Below are 14,589 nucleotides of genomic sequence, written 5' to 3'. Positions count from 1 at the left end.
TATGTATGTGCCATCTTTTTGTGTTTTTCAGGCAGCCTGGGAAAGAACTGAAAAAACTCACTAAAGAGTCAAGACAGAGACACCAGAAAGACCCAAGAAGACTTGGACGCAGCATCAGAGGACAGAGAGGGATGTTCAGAACTCACTGTCTGGTAAGTTGGTGAGGGTAGACTTGGAGGCTGCTTACCTGACAGGATCAGAGGACAGAGAGGGATGTCAGAACTCACTCAGTCTGGTAAGTTGGTGAGGGTAGACTTGGAGGCTGCTTACCTGACATGGAGGAAGTCCCCCCTCCTCTCCCCTACCTTCCCTATACCCCCCCTCCTCTCCCCTACCTTCCCTATACCCCCTCCTCTCCCCTACCTTCCCTATACCCCCTCCTCTCCCCTACCTTCCCTATACCCCCTCCTCTCCCCTACCTTCCCTATACCCCCTCCTCTCCCCTACCTTCCCTATACCCCCTCCTCTCCCCTACCTTCCCTATACCCCCCCTGTCCCCTATTATGTTGGACCATCATGTTTATTTGTTTGAATCTTGTCTTTGTTTGTGATCAGGTTAGAAGAGAATGACACCTCAACCCAAGAGGCCCTGGAGCAGCAGTGATCAGGTTAGAAGAGAATGACTCCTCAACCCAAGAGGCCCTGGAGCAGCTGTGATCAGGTTAGAAGAGAATTACTCCTCAACCCAAGAGGCCCTGGAGCAGCTGTGAGAGAGCAGCAGTGTGGAAGCATTTGGGGAAATTTAGCCTTTTGTTTTCTATTCATTCAACCTGCCATCTACCCACCTGGGGACTGAGGGTTATGAGAGAACCCCCACATCACTAGCTTCTCTATATTCAACCTGCCATCTACCCACCTGGGGACTGAGGGTTATGAGAGAACCCCCACATCACTAGCTTCTCTTTATTCAACCTGCCATCTACCCACCTGGGGACTGAGGGTTATGAGAGAACCCCCACATCACTAGCTTCTCTTTATTCAACCTGCCATCTACCCACCTGGGGACTGAGGGTTATGAGAGAACCCCCACATCACTAGCTTCTCTTTATTCAACCTGCCATCTACCCACCTGGGGACTGAGGGTTATGAGAGAACCCCCACATCACTAGCTTCTCTTTATTCAACCTGCCATCTACCCACCTGGGGACTGAGGGTTATGAGAGAACCCCCACATCACTAGCTTCTCTTTATTCAACCTGCCATCTACCCACCTGGGGACTGAGGGTTATGAGAGAACCCCCACATCACTAGCTTCTCTTTATTCAACCTACCATCTACCCACCTGGGGACTGGGGGTTATGAGAGAACCCCCACATCACTAGCTTCTCTTTATTCAACCTGCCATCTACCCACCTGGGGACTGAGGGTTATGAGAGAACCCCCACATCACTAGCTTCTCTTTATTCAACCTGCCATCTACCCACCTGGGGACTGAGGGTTACGAGAGAACCCCCACATCACTAGCTTGCAGGTTCTGCAGCCTTGTAAAGATAAGGAGGGGACGACTGGGAGGCAGGTTGTCATTTATTGTCATGAATCTTGCCCTGGAGGCAGTTCAGCAAAGTGGTTACTAGCTGGCACAGGCACAAAGTTATACAATCCGATTTTAATCCTAACCTCAACCCTAACCACACTGCTAATCCTTACCTTAAATTAAGACCATAAAACAACATTATTTTCCACAGCCAATTCTGACTTTGCAGCTGACATATCTAGAGGAAATCGCACAGTTCTGCCTCCAGGTCAAGATTCATGACAAACGTCAACATGACAGGGAGAAGCAATGTAAAAATCGATAACGAAATTGTTTTCACAATTAACATGCTTTTTCTTGTTTCAAGTATGTTTTATTATGAAAAGTACAATATATCCATGTATACTTGTACAACTATGGAGTGTATGTCCACATATAATTGTACAATTTGTTTTTCCAACATAAAAGACAAGAAATGATCACATTGGTATTTTAACAGTGTTATTGTAAGAGTTTAAATGTTTAAACAGAAGATACATCTAAAACAGGATAAAACAAGTGCAGTATGTTGTGAGAATGTTACTTTAACGTCGACTCATAACGTCACACTATAACTTCATGGGAGTCTTGTGGAAAGACTGCATGTTGTTTTGGGTGGATTGAGTGACGTCTTCATCAACATTTTGCAGAATATTCCGGTAATATTTTCATCTCTTGTCGTCTGCAGACATTCATAAGGAGTTCCAGTAGTTTATTTGCCATTTGCAGGTATTAAAAGTAATACATACATTGTAATTCCTTGTTGGAGCTCTCTCACATATAGGACAGTACATACCAGAGGAGGCTGCTGAGGGGAGGACGGCTCATAATAATGTCTGGAACAGAGTGAATGAAATGGAACACATGGAAACCACGTGTTTGATACCATTCCACTTATTCCACTCCAGCCATTACAAGCCTGTCCTCCCTAAATAAGGTCCCACCAACCTCCTGTGGTACAAACACAAACAGTAAAATATATCATAAAAAATGCAAAGTGGTAAAAGATCAGAAAATATTACAAGCCTGTCATGTGTGAGAGTCCAGTGTGTGTGTGTCAAGCGTGTGTGTGTGTCCAGTGAGTGTGTGTGAGTGTGTCCAGTGTGTGTGTGTCCCCAGTAAGTGTGTGTGTCCAATGTGTGTGTGTGTTTCCAGTGTGTGTGTGTGTCCAGTGTGTGTGTATGTGTGTGTGTCCAGTGTGTGTGTATGTGTGTGTGTATCCAGTGTGTGTGTCAAGCGTGTGTGTGTCAAGCGTGTGTGTGTGTGTCCAGTGTATTTGCCCAGTGTTTGTGTGTATGTGTGTGTGCCTAGTGTGTGTTTGTCCATTGTGTGTGTCAGTGTGTGTGTGTGTTCAGTGTGTGTGTGTGTCAGTGTTTGTGTGTGTGTGTCCAGAGTGTGTGTGTGTGTGTATCCAGTGTGTTTGTCAAGCATGTGTGTGTCAAGCGTGTGTGTGTCAAGCGTGTGTGTGTGTCCAGTGAGTGTGTGTGTGTGTCCAGTGAGTGTGTGTGTCGAAAGTGTGTGTGTGTTTCCAGTGTGTGTGTTTGTCCAGTGTGTGTGTGTGTGTGTGTGTGTGTCCAGTGTGTTTGCCCAGTGATTGTGTGTATGTGTGTTTGTCCAGTTTGAGTGGGTGGCCAGCGTGTGTGTGTGTGCCTAGTGTGTGTGTCTGTGTCCAGTGTGTGTGTGCCCAGTGTATGTGTGTGTGTTCAGTGTGTGTGTGTGTGTGTGTGTGTGTCCAGTGAGTGTGTGTGTGTGTGTGTTTCAGTGTGTGTGTGTGTGTGTGTGTGTTCAGAGTGTGTCCAGTGTGTGTGTGTTCAGTGTGTGAGCATGTGCCCAGTGTGTGTTGTGTGTGTGTGTGTGTGTGTTCAGTGTGTGTGTATGTGTGTGTGTTCAGTGTGTGTGTGTGTCCAGTGTGTGTGTGTGTGTGTGTGTGTGTGTGTCAGTGTGTGTATGTCCAGTGTGTGTGTGTGTGTGCCCTGTGTGTGTGTGTGTGTGTTCAGTGTGTGTGTGTGTGTGTGTGTGTGTCCAGTGTGTGTGTCCAGTGTGTGTGTGTTTCAGTGTGTGTGTGTGTTGAGTGTGTCCAGTGTGTGTGTGTGTGTGTTCAGTGTGTGTGTGTGTCCAGTGTGTGTGTTCAGTGTGTGTGTGTTCAGTGTGTGTGTGTTGAGTCTGTGTTTATGTGTGTCCAGTTTGTGTCCAGTGTGTGTGTGTCCCCAGTGTGTGTGTGTGTGTGTGTCCAGAATGTGTGTGTGTGTGTGTGTGTCCATTTTGTGTCCAGTGTGTGTGTGTTCATTTTGTGTCCAGTGTGTGTGTGTCCAATTTGTTTCCAGTCTGTGTGTGTGTATGTTGTGTGTGTTTTTGTGTGTGTGTGTGTGTGTGTGTTGAGTGTGTGTGTGTTCAGTGTGTGTTTATGTGGGTGTCCAGTTTGTGTCCAGTGTGTGTGTGTGTGTCCAGTGTGTGCGTGTGTGTCCAGTGTGTGTGTGTGTGTGTGTGTGTTCATGTTGTGTATGTTGTGTGTGTGTGTGTGTGTGTGTGTGTGTGTGTGGCCAGTGTGTGTGTGTGTGTGTGTGTGTGTGTGTGTGTGTGTGTGTGTGTGTGTGTGTTGAGTGTGTGTGTGTTCAGTGTGTGTTTATGTGGGTGTCCAGTTTGTGTCCAGTGTGTGTGTGTGTGTGTGTGTCCAGTGTGTGCGTGTGTGCGTGTGTCCAGTGTGTGTGTGTTTGTGTGTCCAGTGTGTGTGTGTGTGTGTGTGTGTGTGTGCGTGTGTCCAGTTTGTGTCCAGTGTGTGTGTGTGTGTGTGTGTGTGTGTGTGTGTGTGTGTGTGTGTGTGTGTGTGTGTGTGTGTGTGTGTGTGTGTGTGTGTGTCCAGTTATTATTTCAGGGACACTGAAGAGCTAACATCATAAACCCTAAACCCTGGATAGAGGGGCTCAGTGAATGTGGAGGTGAATGTGATCAGGTGGGTCAGTGTGTCAGAGGAGGCTCTATAGAACGACAGAGTGCCGGCTGGCCAGTCCAGATACACTCCTACTCTGTGGGACCTGGAGGAGGGGATGTCTATGGTAGTGAGATAATTATTATGCCAGGCAATGTATCTGTTGTCAGAGCAGAACAGACTCCAGGACTTGTCATTGTGTCCAAGCCAACAGTCCTTACCCCATCCTCTCCTGCTGATTCCTTTATATGTCACTCCTATACCAGCCCCCATTCTCCCACTCCACTCTACCTCCCAGTAACAGCGCCCAGTCAGACCCTCTCTACACAGCACCTGTTTAAGGTCCTCAAATCTCTCTGGGTTATCAGGATACGGCTGCTCCTCTGTCCTACGTGTCACCTTTCTGTTCTCCTCAGAAAGAGAGAGGCGTCTGTTTACTGTGTTGGGGTCTAGTGTGAGATCACAGACATCTGATGGATGAAACCAGACACAATATTAGAAATCATCATCATTCACGTTAGAATGTTAACTCACTTTTCACTAATTCATTTAATGTAGATGTTTCTAGGTATCAAAAGGAGAAGTTAAGGTAACTTGAGACTTGTTGAATGATCATATGTTATACTGTATGGTAATATAAAACACACTTATTCCCATTAATTACACACACACACACACACACACACACACACACACACACACACACACACACACACACACACACACACACAGACGTTGTCATATCAACTCTTTGTAAACTTTGGTGTCCCTGATTTCTGCTTCTGTAGAACTACAGATGATATTTAATATGACCAAGTCAGTAATGATGGTGGTCTTTGACTTAACTTGAATTAAGACTTATTCTTAGTCATATTCTTCACAGCAGTCAACACTCACATTTTCGAAGACCAGGTTTCATTCTGTTCTCTCCACCATGTTCCACACTGTAGCGATAAGCAGAAAAACAGACAGTCATTGAGGGATAGACCTGAACACACACACACACACACACAGGACAAACACACACACACACACACTGGACAACACACATGGTCAGCATATAACTTCAAGCGAATGTTTGTCTGTCTGTATGTCCAGTGTGTGAAAAGTCAAACATGTCTGATATGAACATTGACATAAACCCTCCACAAACTTGAGTTTCTCCAGTCTGCAGTGTGGATCCTCCAGTCCAGCAGAGAGCAGTCTGACTCCTGAGTCTCCTGGGTGATTGTAGCTCAGGTCCAGCTCTCTCAGGTGTGAGGGGTTTGACCTCAGAGCTGAGACCAGAGAAGCACAGCCTTCCTCTGTGACTAGACAGCCTGACAGCCTGCAAAGAGTCAAATCATATTAATATCACACTGCTATTCTTTGGTGGTGAAAATAGTGGCAGTATATTTCTTCAAAATATTCAGATATATCAGTGTCCTGAAACCTTCCATATCAATTCATAAATTAATGTATCATATTATAAATTACAAATGATCAAAGTTTTGCCTGCAGATAGAAACATGTATAGTACAAATATTTGAGTAGACTGACCAGACCAGTTTAAAAGCAGTATCAGTCAAAAGACAGACTGTGAGGTATCAGATGTAGATTGTATTGAGTATACAGTCCACACCATATCTATTTTGACAGTGAAGATAACATTTTAAATGTGGCTCTAAACTCCAACATTTTGGATTTCAGATCAAATGTTTCATATGAGGTGACAGTATATAATGTCACCTTTTATTTGAGGATATATTCATACATTTCTGTTTCACCATTTAGAAAAATAAAAGCACTTTATGCATCTAGTCCCCCTATTTAAAGAAGTTCTAAGTATTCTGACCAATTAATTTATAATGTTTTAAAGTAGTCAAAAGATTAGTGTTTGGTTGTAAACTAGTTGTTTGCATTTCCAGTTTGTTTTGGTTGTGTTTTGCCCAATAATAAAATGGCGGATGATGACTGGATACTTTTCTGTCTAAGTGAGTAGATAACATGTTTCTAAACACTACTAAATGAACCCTGATGATAACATCATTAATACAAATCATGAATGAATCATGAATATTAATGAGTGAGAAAGTTACAGAGGCTACAACAAAACATGCTAACCTCTCACCATTACCAATAACAGAGACTACAACAAAACATGCTAACCTCTCACCATTACCAATAACAGAGGCTACAACAAAACATGCTAACCTCTCACCATTACCAATAACAGAGGCTACAACAAAACATGCTAACCTCTCACCATTACCAACAACAGAGCCTACAACAAAACATGCTAACCTCTCACCATTACCAATAACGGAGGCTACAACAAAACATGCTAACCTCTCACCATTACCAATAACAGAGACTACAACAAAACATGCTAACCTCTCACCATTACCAATAACAGAGCCTACAACAAAACATGCTAATCTCTCACCATTACCAATAACAGAGGCTACAACAAAACATGCTAACCTCTCACCATTACCAATAACAGAGGCTACAACAAAACATGCTAACCTCTCACCATTACCAATAACAGAGGCTACAACAAAACATGCTAACCTCTCACCATTACCAATAACAGAGGCTACAACAAAACATGCTAACCTCTCACCATTACCAATAACAGAGGCTACAACAAAACATGCTAACCTCTCACCATTACCAATAACAGAGGCTACAACAAAACATGCTAACCTCTCACCATTACCAATAACAGAGGCTACAACAAAACATGCTAACCTCTCACCATTACCAATAACAGAGACTACAACAAAACATGCTAACCTCTCACCATTACCAATAACAGAGCTACAACAAAACATACTAACCTCTCACCATTACCAATAAAAGAGGCTACAACAAAACATGCTAACCTCTCACCACTACCAATTTATTTATTCATTTCACCTTTATTTAACCAGGTAGGCAAGTTGAGAACAAGTTCTCATTTACAATTGCGACCTGGCCAAGATAAAGCAAAGCAGTTCGACACATATAACACAGAGTTACACATGGAGTTAAACAAATGTAACCCTCTCACCAGGCTTGAATATGACTCTCACAATATTAACATATGTAGAGTATCTCAGCAGCATGGGATGTTAGGTGAGAAGGACATCTCCAATAAGATTTCCTATTGTAAACTATCTAGGGTTATCACAATAGGGTATTAACTTCAGATGAAATGATTATAGGTTTCTGTTATTGAATCAGGATAAACCATCCCATGCATTAAATTGAAACAATTAATGACTCCACCAAGGCAACATACATAACGTTCCATATGTGTATTAAAACATTTTCAAACATAAATACATGTTCAGACAACATCAAAATAAAAAAATTAAAAATAAACCCCAATGAGTCGTGCACAACCCGTGTCCAAATGAAGCACCTCACATTGTGGTTACTCACGACTTGGTAGATATTCCCTCAGCGAAGTATGGCAGTTCCATGCAGGTTTCCTCACCAAGTCCAAGGCAGCACAGCTACCCATGCAGACAGTCCTCCTTAGTAACCGATATCCCCATGGCAACACAGCTACCCATGCAGACAGTCCTCCTTAGTAACCGATATCCCCATGGCAACACGAACTCGTTAAGCTTCCCAAGCAATTATCTCCCGGTGTCACACGATGCTAGGCTAACCTCTAGGCTGGCTAATACCTCCACGACGAGACGGTAGCTTCAGTCTTTACTAAAGTTTTAACAAAATAATAACAACTCTTTTATTAAATAAAACATGTATTTCCCTTCATGTCTTAGTAGCTATGGGTTTTGTTGTAGTTCTGTCGTCTTCTTTTATAATTTTTCTTCACCAACCGTCCTGAGGTAAAACGACCATCCTTTCATCAAAGTCTTTTTCCCTCCCGTTAACCAGGTCAACTCCCATTGGCCACAACTTAACAAGCGTCCTTATTGGTCAAAACTTAAACTTCAAAGTAAAACAAACTATTCACTTATACATTAAATAAATATTTATTCAAAAAGCATAATGCATTAACAACATTACAGTTTAGGAGCAATTCAATCATCTTTTAAATATAATACCAATTAATTATAACAAATAAACTCAATACTTGGTTCAAACAAGGGTATTACACAAACATACAGTCAATAATACAGTAGAAAAATAAGTCTATATACAATGTGAGCAAATGAAGTGAAATAAGGGAGGTAAAGGCAAAAAAAGGCCATGGTGGCAAAGTAAATACAATATAGCAAGTAAAACACTGGAATGGTAGATATGCATTGGAAGAAAGTGCAAAGTAGAAATAGAAATAATGGGGTGCAAAGGAGCTAAATAAATAAATACAGTAGGGGAAGAGGTAGTTGGGCTAAATTATAGATGGGCTATGTACAGGTGCAGTTATCTGTGAGATGCTCTGACAGCTGGTGCTTAAAGCTAGTGAGGGAGATAAGTGTTTCCAGGTTTAGAGATTTTTGTAGTTCGTTCCAGTCATTGGCAGCAGAGAACTGGAAGAAGAGGCGGCCGAAGGAGGAATTGGCTTTGGGGGTGACCAGGGAGATATACCTGCTGGAGCGCGTGCTACAGGTGGGTGCTGCTATGGTGACCAGTGAGCGGAGATAAGGGGGGACTTTACCTATCAGGGTCTTGTAGATGACCTGGAGCCAGTGGGTTTAGCGACGAGTATGAAGCGAGGGCCAACCAACGAGAGCATACAGGTCGCAGTGGTGGGTAGTATATGGGGCTTTGGTTACAAAACGGATGGCACTGTGATAGACTGCATCCAATTTATTGAGTAGGGTATTGGAGGCTATTTTGTAAATGACATCGCCGAAGTCGAGGATCGGTAGGATGGTCAGTTTTATAAGGGTATGCTTGGCAGCATGAGTGAAAGATGCTTTGTTGCGAAATAGGAAGCCAATTCTAGATTTAACTTTGGATTGGAGATGTTTGACAGTCTAACCAGACACCTAGGTATTTGTAGTTGTCCACATACAATCTTGTCCCTGACATCCTTGGAGAGCTCTTTGGTCTTGGCCATGGTGGAGAGTTTGGAATCTGATTGATTGATTGCTTCTGTGGACAGGTGTCTTTTTTACAGGTAACAAGTTGCGGTTAGGAGCACTCCCTTTAAGAGTGTGCTCCTAATCTTAGCTCGTTACCTGTATAAAAGACACCTGGGAGCCAGAAATCTTTCTGATTGAGAGGGGGTCAAATACTTATTCCCCTCATTAAAATGCAAATCAATTTAGAACATTTCTGACATGAGTTTTTCTGGATGTTTTTGTTGTTATTCTGTCTCTCACTGTTCAAATAAACCTACCATTAAAATTATAGACTGATCCTTTCTTTGACAGTGGACAAACGTACAAAATCAGCAGGGGATCAAATACTTTTTCCCCCCACTGTATATGGTGCTTTGGTGACAAAACGGATGGCACTGTGATGGACTGCATTCAATTTATTGAGTAGGGTATTGGAGGCTATTTTGTAAATGACATCGCCGAAGTCGAGGATTGGTAGGATGGTCAGTTATATAAGGGTATGTTTGGCAGCATGAGTGAAGGATGCTATGTTGCGAAATCGGAAGCCAATTCTAGATTTAACTTTGGATTGGAGATGCTTATAGTGAGTCTGGAAGGAGAGTTTACAGTCTAACCAGACACCTAGGTATTTGTAGTTGTCCAAACATTCTAAGTCAGAACCGTCCAGAGTTATGATGCTGGACAGGCGGGCAGGTGTGGGCAGCGATCGGTTGAAGAGCATTTAGTTTTACTTGTATTTAAGAGCAGTTGGAGGCCACGGAAGGAGAGTTGTATGGCATTGAAGCTCGTCTGGAGGTTAGTTAACACAGTGTCCAAATAAGGGCCAGAAGTATACAGAATAATACCAATAACAGAGGGGGTCTGATCTTTGTGCCTCTGTAACTTTCTCATTTATCATTATTCACGATTCATTCATGATTATTCATAATCATGGTAGCATCCACATGAATGTAGAAGTGTTCAGAAACATCTTCTATTCTTACTGACAATACAAGTGAAGTGACTCCAAAATGACAGGACATTATTCACCATTCAGTTTCTATTAGGAAAAACATCATCCAAAACACAACCAAAACAAACTGAAAAATGAATTCAACAAGTTTGTAGAATCACAAGCTTGATGTAATCACTGCAGGCATGGAACGTGGGACCACATACTAAACTTATGACTCCTTTAATACAATATAAGTGAATTTGTCCAAATAATGAAGACTTCTTCAAATGGGAGAACTAAATACATAAAGTGCTTTAATTTCTAAACGGTAAAACAGATATGTATGAAAATACCCTCAAATAAAAGGTGACATTCTGTACTGTCACCTAATACGAAACATTCTATCTCAAATCCAAAATGCTGGAGCATAGCACCACATTTAAAACTCTAAGATTCACTGTCCAAACACATATGGTGTGGACTATGTGTGCCTGGTAAACACATGTGGATCTGGTGAACAGTTATCACTTGTTGACCAACTACAGGAATACTGACCTCAGAGTCTTCAGTTTGCAGTGGGGATTCCCCAGTCCAGCAGAGAGCAGCTCCACTCCTGAATCCTTCAGGTCATTGTTACTCAGGTCCAGCTCTCTCAGGTGTGAGGGGTTTGACTCCAGAGCTGAGACCAGAGAAGCACAGCCTTCCTCTGTGACTCCACAGCCTGACAGCCTGACAAAGAGATCATCATGACTTCACAAACACACTGTTAATTTAACACCAGTAGTGTAGAAGGACAACGGTAGATGCATTTGGTTCATATTCCCAAACAACACATAGATTCTTCTTCTGTCTCCTAGAATTGTATGGTCATATTGTTATACAAATGTGAAAATCAATGCATTTATTCAATGTTATTCAACATAATATTATATACATATTATAATACATATTTTTCTTTAACCTGAATATTTCTTCCTGATGATTAGTTCTTATATGTCATTTTATGTACTCACAGAGCAGCTCTGGAGGCTTTGACCACTGGCAGCAGCCTCAGAAGACCTTCCTCTGATCTGGAGTATTTCTTCAGGTCAAACACATCCAGCTCCTTTTCTGAAGTCAGCAACACAAAGACCAGAGCTGACCACTGTGCAGGTGACAGGTTGGGTTTTGAGAGACTTCCTGAGCTCAGGTAGCTTTGGATCTCCTCCACTAGAGAATGGTCATTCAGTTCATTCAGACAGTGGAACAGATTGATGCTCCTCTCTGGAGAGGGATTCTCCCTGATCTTCTCCTTGATGTACTTGACTGTTTCTTCATGGCTCTGTGAGCTGCTTCTTGTCTTTGTCAGTAGACCACGTAAGTGCTTCTGATTGGACTCCAGTGAGAGGCCCAGAAGGAAGCGAAGGAACAGGTCCAGGTTTCCTGTCTCACTTTGTAAGGCTTTATCCACAGCACTCTTGTAGAAAGTAACTTCAGGCTTGTCTTTTGTTTTCAGTTTGTTCATTAGATTCTCATTGTTGTTGATGAATGAGAGGAACACATACACAGCAGCCAGAAACTCCTGAATGCTCAGATGAACAAAGCAGTACACCTTGTCCTGGTACAGCACACATTCCTCTTTAAAGAGCTGTGTGCACAATCCTGAGTACACCGAGGCTTCACTGACATCAATGCCAGCCTCTTTCAGGTCTTCTTCATAGAAAATCAGATTGCCCTTCACAAGCTGTTGAAAAGCCAGTTTTCCCAGTGACAGAATGCTCTCGTTATTCCAGTGTGGACCTGTCTCTTCTTTCCCAAGATACTTTTCATTCTTCTGTTTGGTATGAAACACCACAAGGTGTGTGTACATCTCAGTCAGAGTCTTGGGCATCTCTTCTCTCTTATGTTTCAACATGTGTTCAAGGACTGTTGCAGAAATCCAACAGAAGACTGGAATGTGGCACATGATGTGGAGGCTCCTTGATGTCTTTATGTGTGAGATGATTCTGTTGGCCAGGTCCTCATCACTGAATCTCTTCCTGAAGTACTCCTCCTTCTGTGGGTCATTGAACCCTCGTACCTCTGTCACCTGGTCAACACACCCTGAAGGGATCTTATTGGCTGCTGCAGGTCGGGTAGTTATCCAGAGGAGAGCAGAGGGAAGCAGATTTCCCTTGATGAGGTTTGTCAGCAGAACATCCACTGAGGTTGACTCTGTGACGTCACAACAGATCTTGTTATTCTGGAAGTCTAGGGGCAGTCGGCACTCATCCAGACCATCAAAGATGAACAAAACTTTGTACTTGTTGTAGATGGAGATTCCTGATTGTTTGGTTTCCATTGAGAAGTGATTAAGAAGTTCAATGAAAGTGTGTTTGTCCTCTTTCATCAAATTCAGCTCCCGAAAAGGGAATGAAAATACAAATTGTACATCCTGATTTGCTTTTCCTTCAGCCCAGTCCAGAATGAACTTCTGCACAGAGACTGTTTTTCCAATGCCAGCGACTCCCTTTGTCAGCACAGTTCTGATGAGTTTGTCTTGTCCAGTTAAGTGTGTGAAGATGTCGTTACATTTGACTGCAGTCTCTGGTCTTGCTTGTTTCCTGGTTGTTGTCTCAATCTGTCTCAGCTCATGTTCATTATTGACCTGTCCTGTTCCACCCTCTGTGATGTAGAGCTCTGTGTAGATCTTATTGAGAAGTGTTGGGTTTCCTTGTTTAGCGATCCCCTCAAATACACATTGAAGCTTCTTCTTTAGATTAGATTTGAGTTCACGTTGGCAAACCACAGCAAGCTCATCTGAATGAAGAAATAACACAGAGGATATTAATATTACGTCTGTTTTAATGCCTACAGTATTGTAGGACTGTTATAAAGTTTAAATTATAATCATTTATTCTCTTAACTGAATGTATAAATGTGTAAATGTTCTCATAATGCATTCCAGACTGGTGTGACTGATTATATTATTATTGGTATTATTGATGGTATTATTAATGTTCTCTCTCTCTCTCTCTGTCTCACTCTCTAAATTAATCAACACAACACATCCCTTCTGCAACTTGATGAGGTCACTAGGTGTTGTGTTAAGGCTGCTACAATATCATTGATTTACACAGCTACTTTAGCTGTACTTTAGCTACAGCTTTTAAATGTTATAAAACAGCATTCAACATGAGGCAGACAGATCTTACAGTTCTCCAGTATGTCAGCAAGCTCCTTCTGGTTCATTTTCCTCAGGACGTGCAGTGTGATCTTCAGAGCCCCCTGTCTGGCACTGCTCTCCTGCTTCTCATCTTCAGCATCCACCACTTCCTCATCCTGCTTCTGACTCTCAAAGCCTTCTGGGAGTTCTGGACTAAGAATCCTCTTGAACATCTTCAGCTCGTTCTTCACAAATGTCATCATTTTCTCTTCAAGCACCTGAAATAAATAAATAAAATAAGTTAAGCAAGAGAAGAAATGCTTTCTCATTAACACAATAATGAATAATTGACAGATCAACTTTACTTGAGGAAAACAAAAGCTAATGTTCATAACAGGACCACATACACTGAATATAGAGTCCAGGTCTGTTTGATGACTCTGGGAAGACTGACCACTGAGAATCTCTGACTCCGATCTCTCCTGTTGGTTTCTGTGGACAAAACATGAGATTACATCTCCTCATCCAGGGAGTACACACACACACACACACACACACACACACACACACACACACACACACACACACACACACACACACACACACACACACACACACACACACACACACACACACACACACACTGTTTTAGGACTATGAAAATGGACTAAAGGATTAGCCCATGGATTATGAAATCAACAAACAGAAATGTGAAAATGGGAGAGGAGAAATGACTAGAGACAGTGTTGTTTAACTCACTGACCATGACCCATGAGTTCTTCTTACCTTTGTTCAGTAGAAAAGTCTCCCTCTCTAAAGTTTAGAGGTACACCCATAGACCAGTCACTCTTCATGGACACACAGCTGGGAACAGGGGAGGCTGGTCTCTCCTGCTTGATTGGTCTTCAACACAACAGAGACAAACATTACATCTCTCATCTACTCTGATCTCAGATGGGAAACATAAGAAGAGTTCCAAAACGCAACATATCACTTTACAGAAATGTTCGGAAATGTGCCTTTATGGTCTCAGAGAAATCAGTAGTACTGCTAGGTTTAACACAGTAATAATATATATCTGCCTCT

The 14,589-nt window shown here is 42.4% G+C and overlaps 1 protein-coding gene across 1 annotated transcript; it reads right to left on the bottom strand.

Moving 5' to 3' along the window:
• Nucleotides 1–4,376: 4,376 nt before the first annotated feature.
• Nucleotides 4,377–13,772, bottom strand: LOC115186481 (NLR family CARD domain-containing protein 3-like; the record flags this gene model as incomplete). The annotated part of the gene is made up of 6 exons (XM_029746103.1): nucleotides 4,377–4,909; nucleotides 5,337–5,383; nucleotides 5,593–5,766; nucleotides 10,935–11,108; nucleotides 11,393–13,157; nucleotides 13,553–13,772. Coding segments are annotated over 6 exons (2,913 nt in total), but the record flags the coding sequence as incomplete, so codon positions are not given.
• Nucleotides 13,773–14,589: the final 817 nt, after the last annotated feature.

This window comes from Salmo trutta, unplaced genomic scaffold, assembly GCF_901001165.1.
Source record: "Salmo trutta unplaced genomic scaffold, fSalTru1.1, whole genome shotgun sequence".
NCBI lineage: Eukaryota > Metazoa > Chordata > Actinopteri > Salmoniformes > Salmonidae > Salmo > Salmo trutta.
This window is presented reverse-complemented; position numbering and strand designations above follow the sequence as displayed.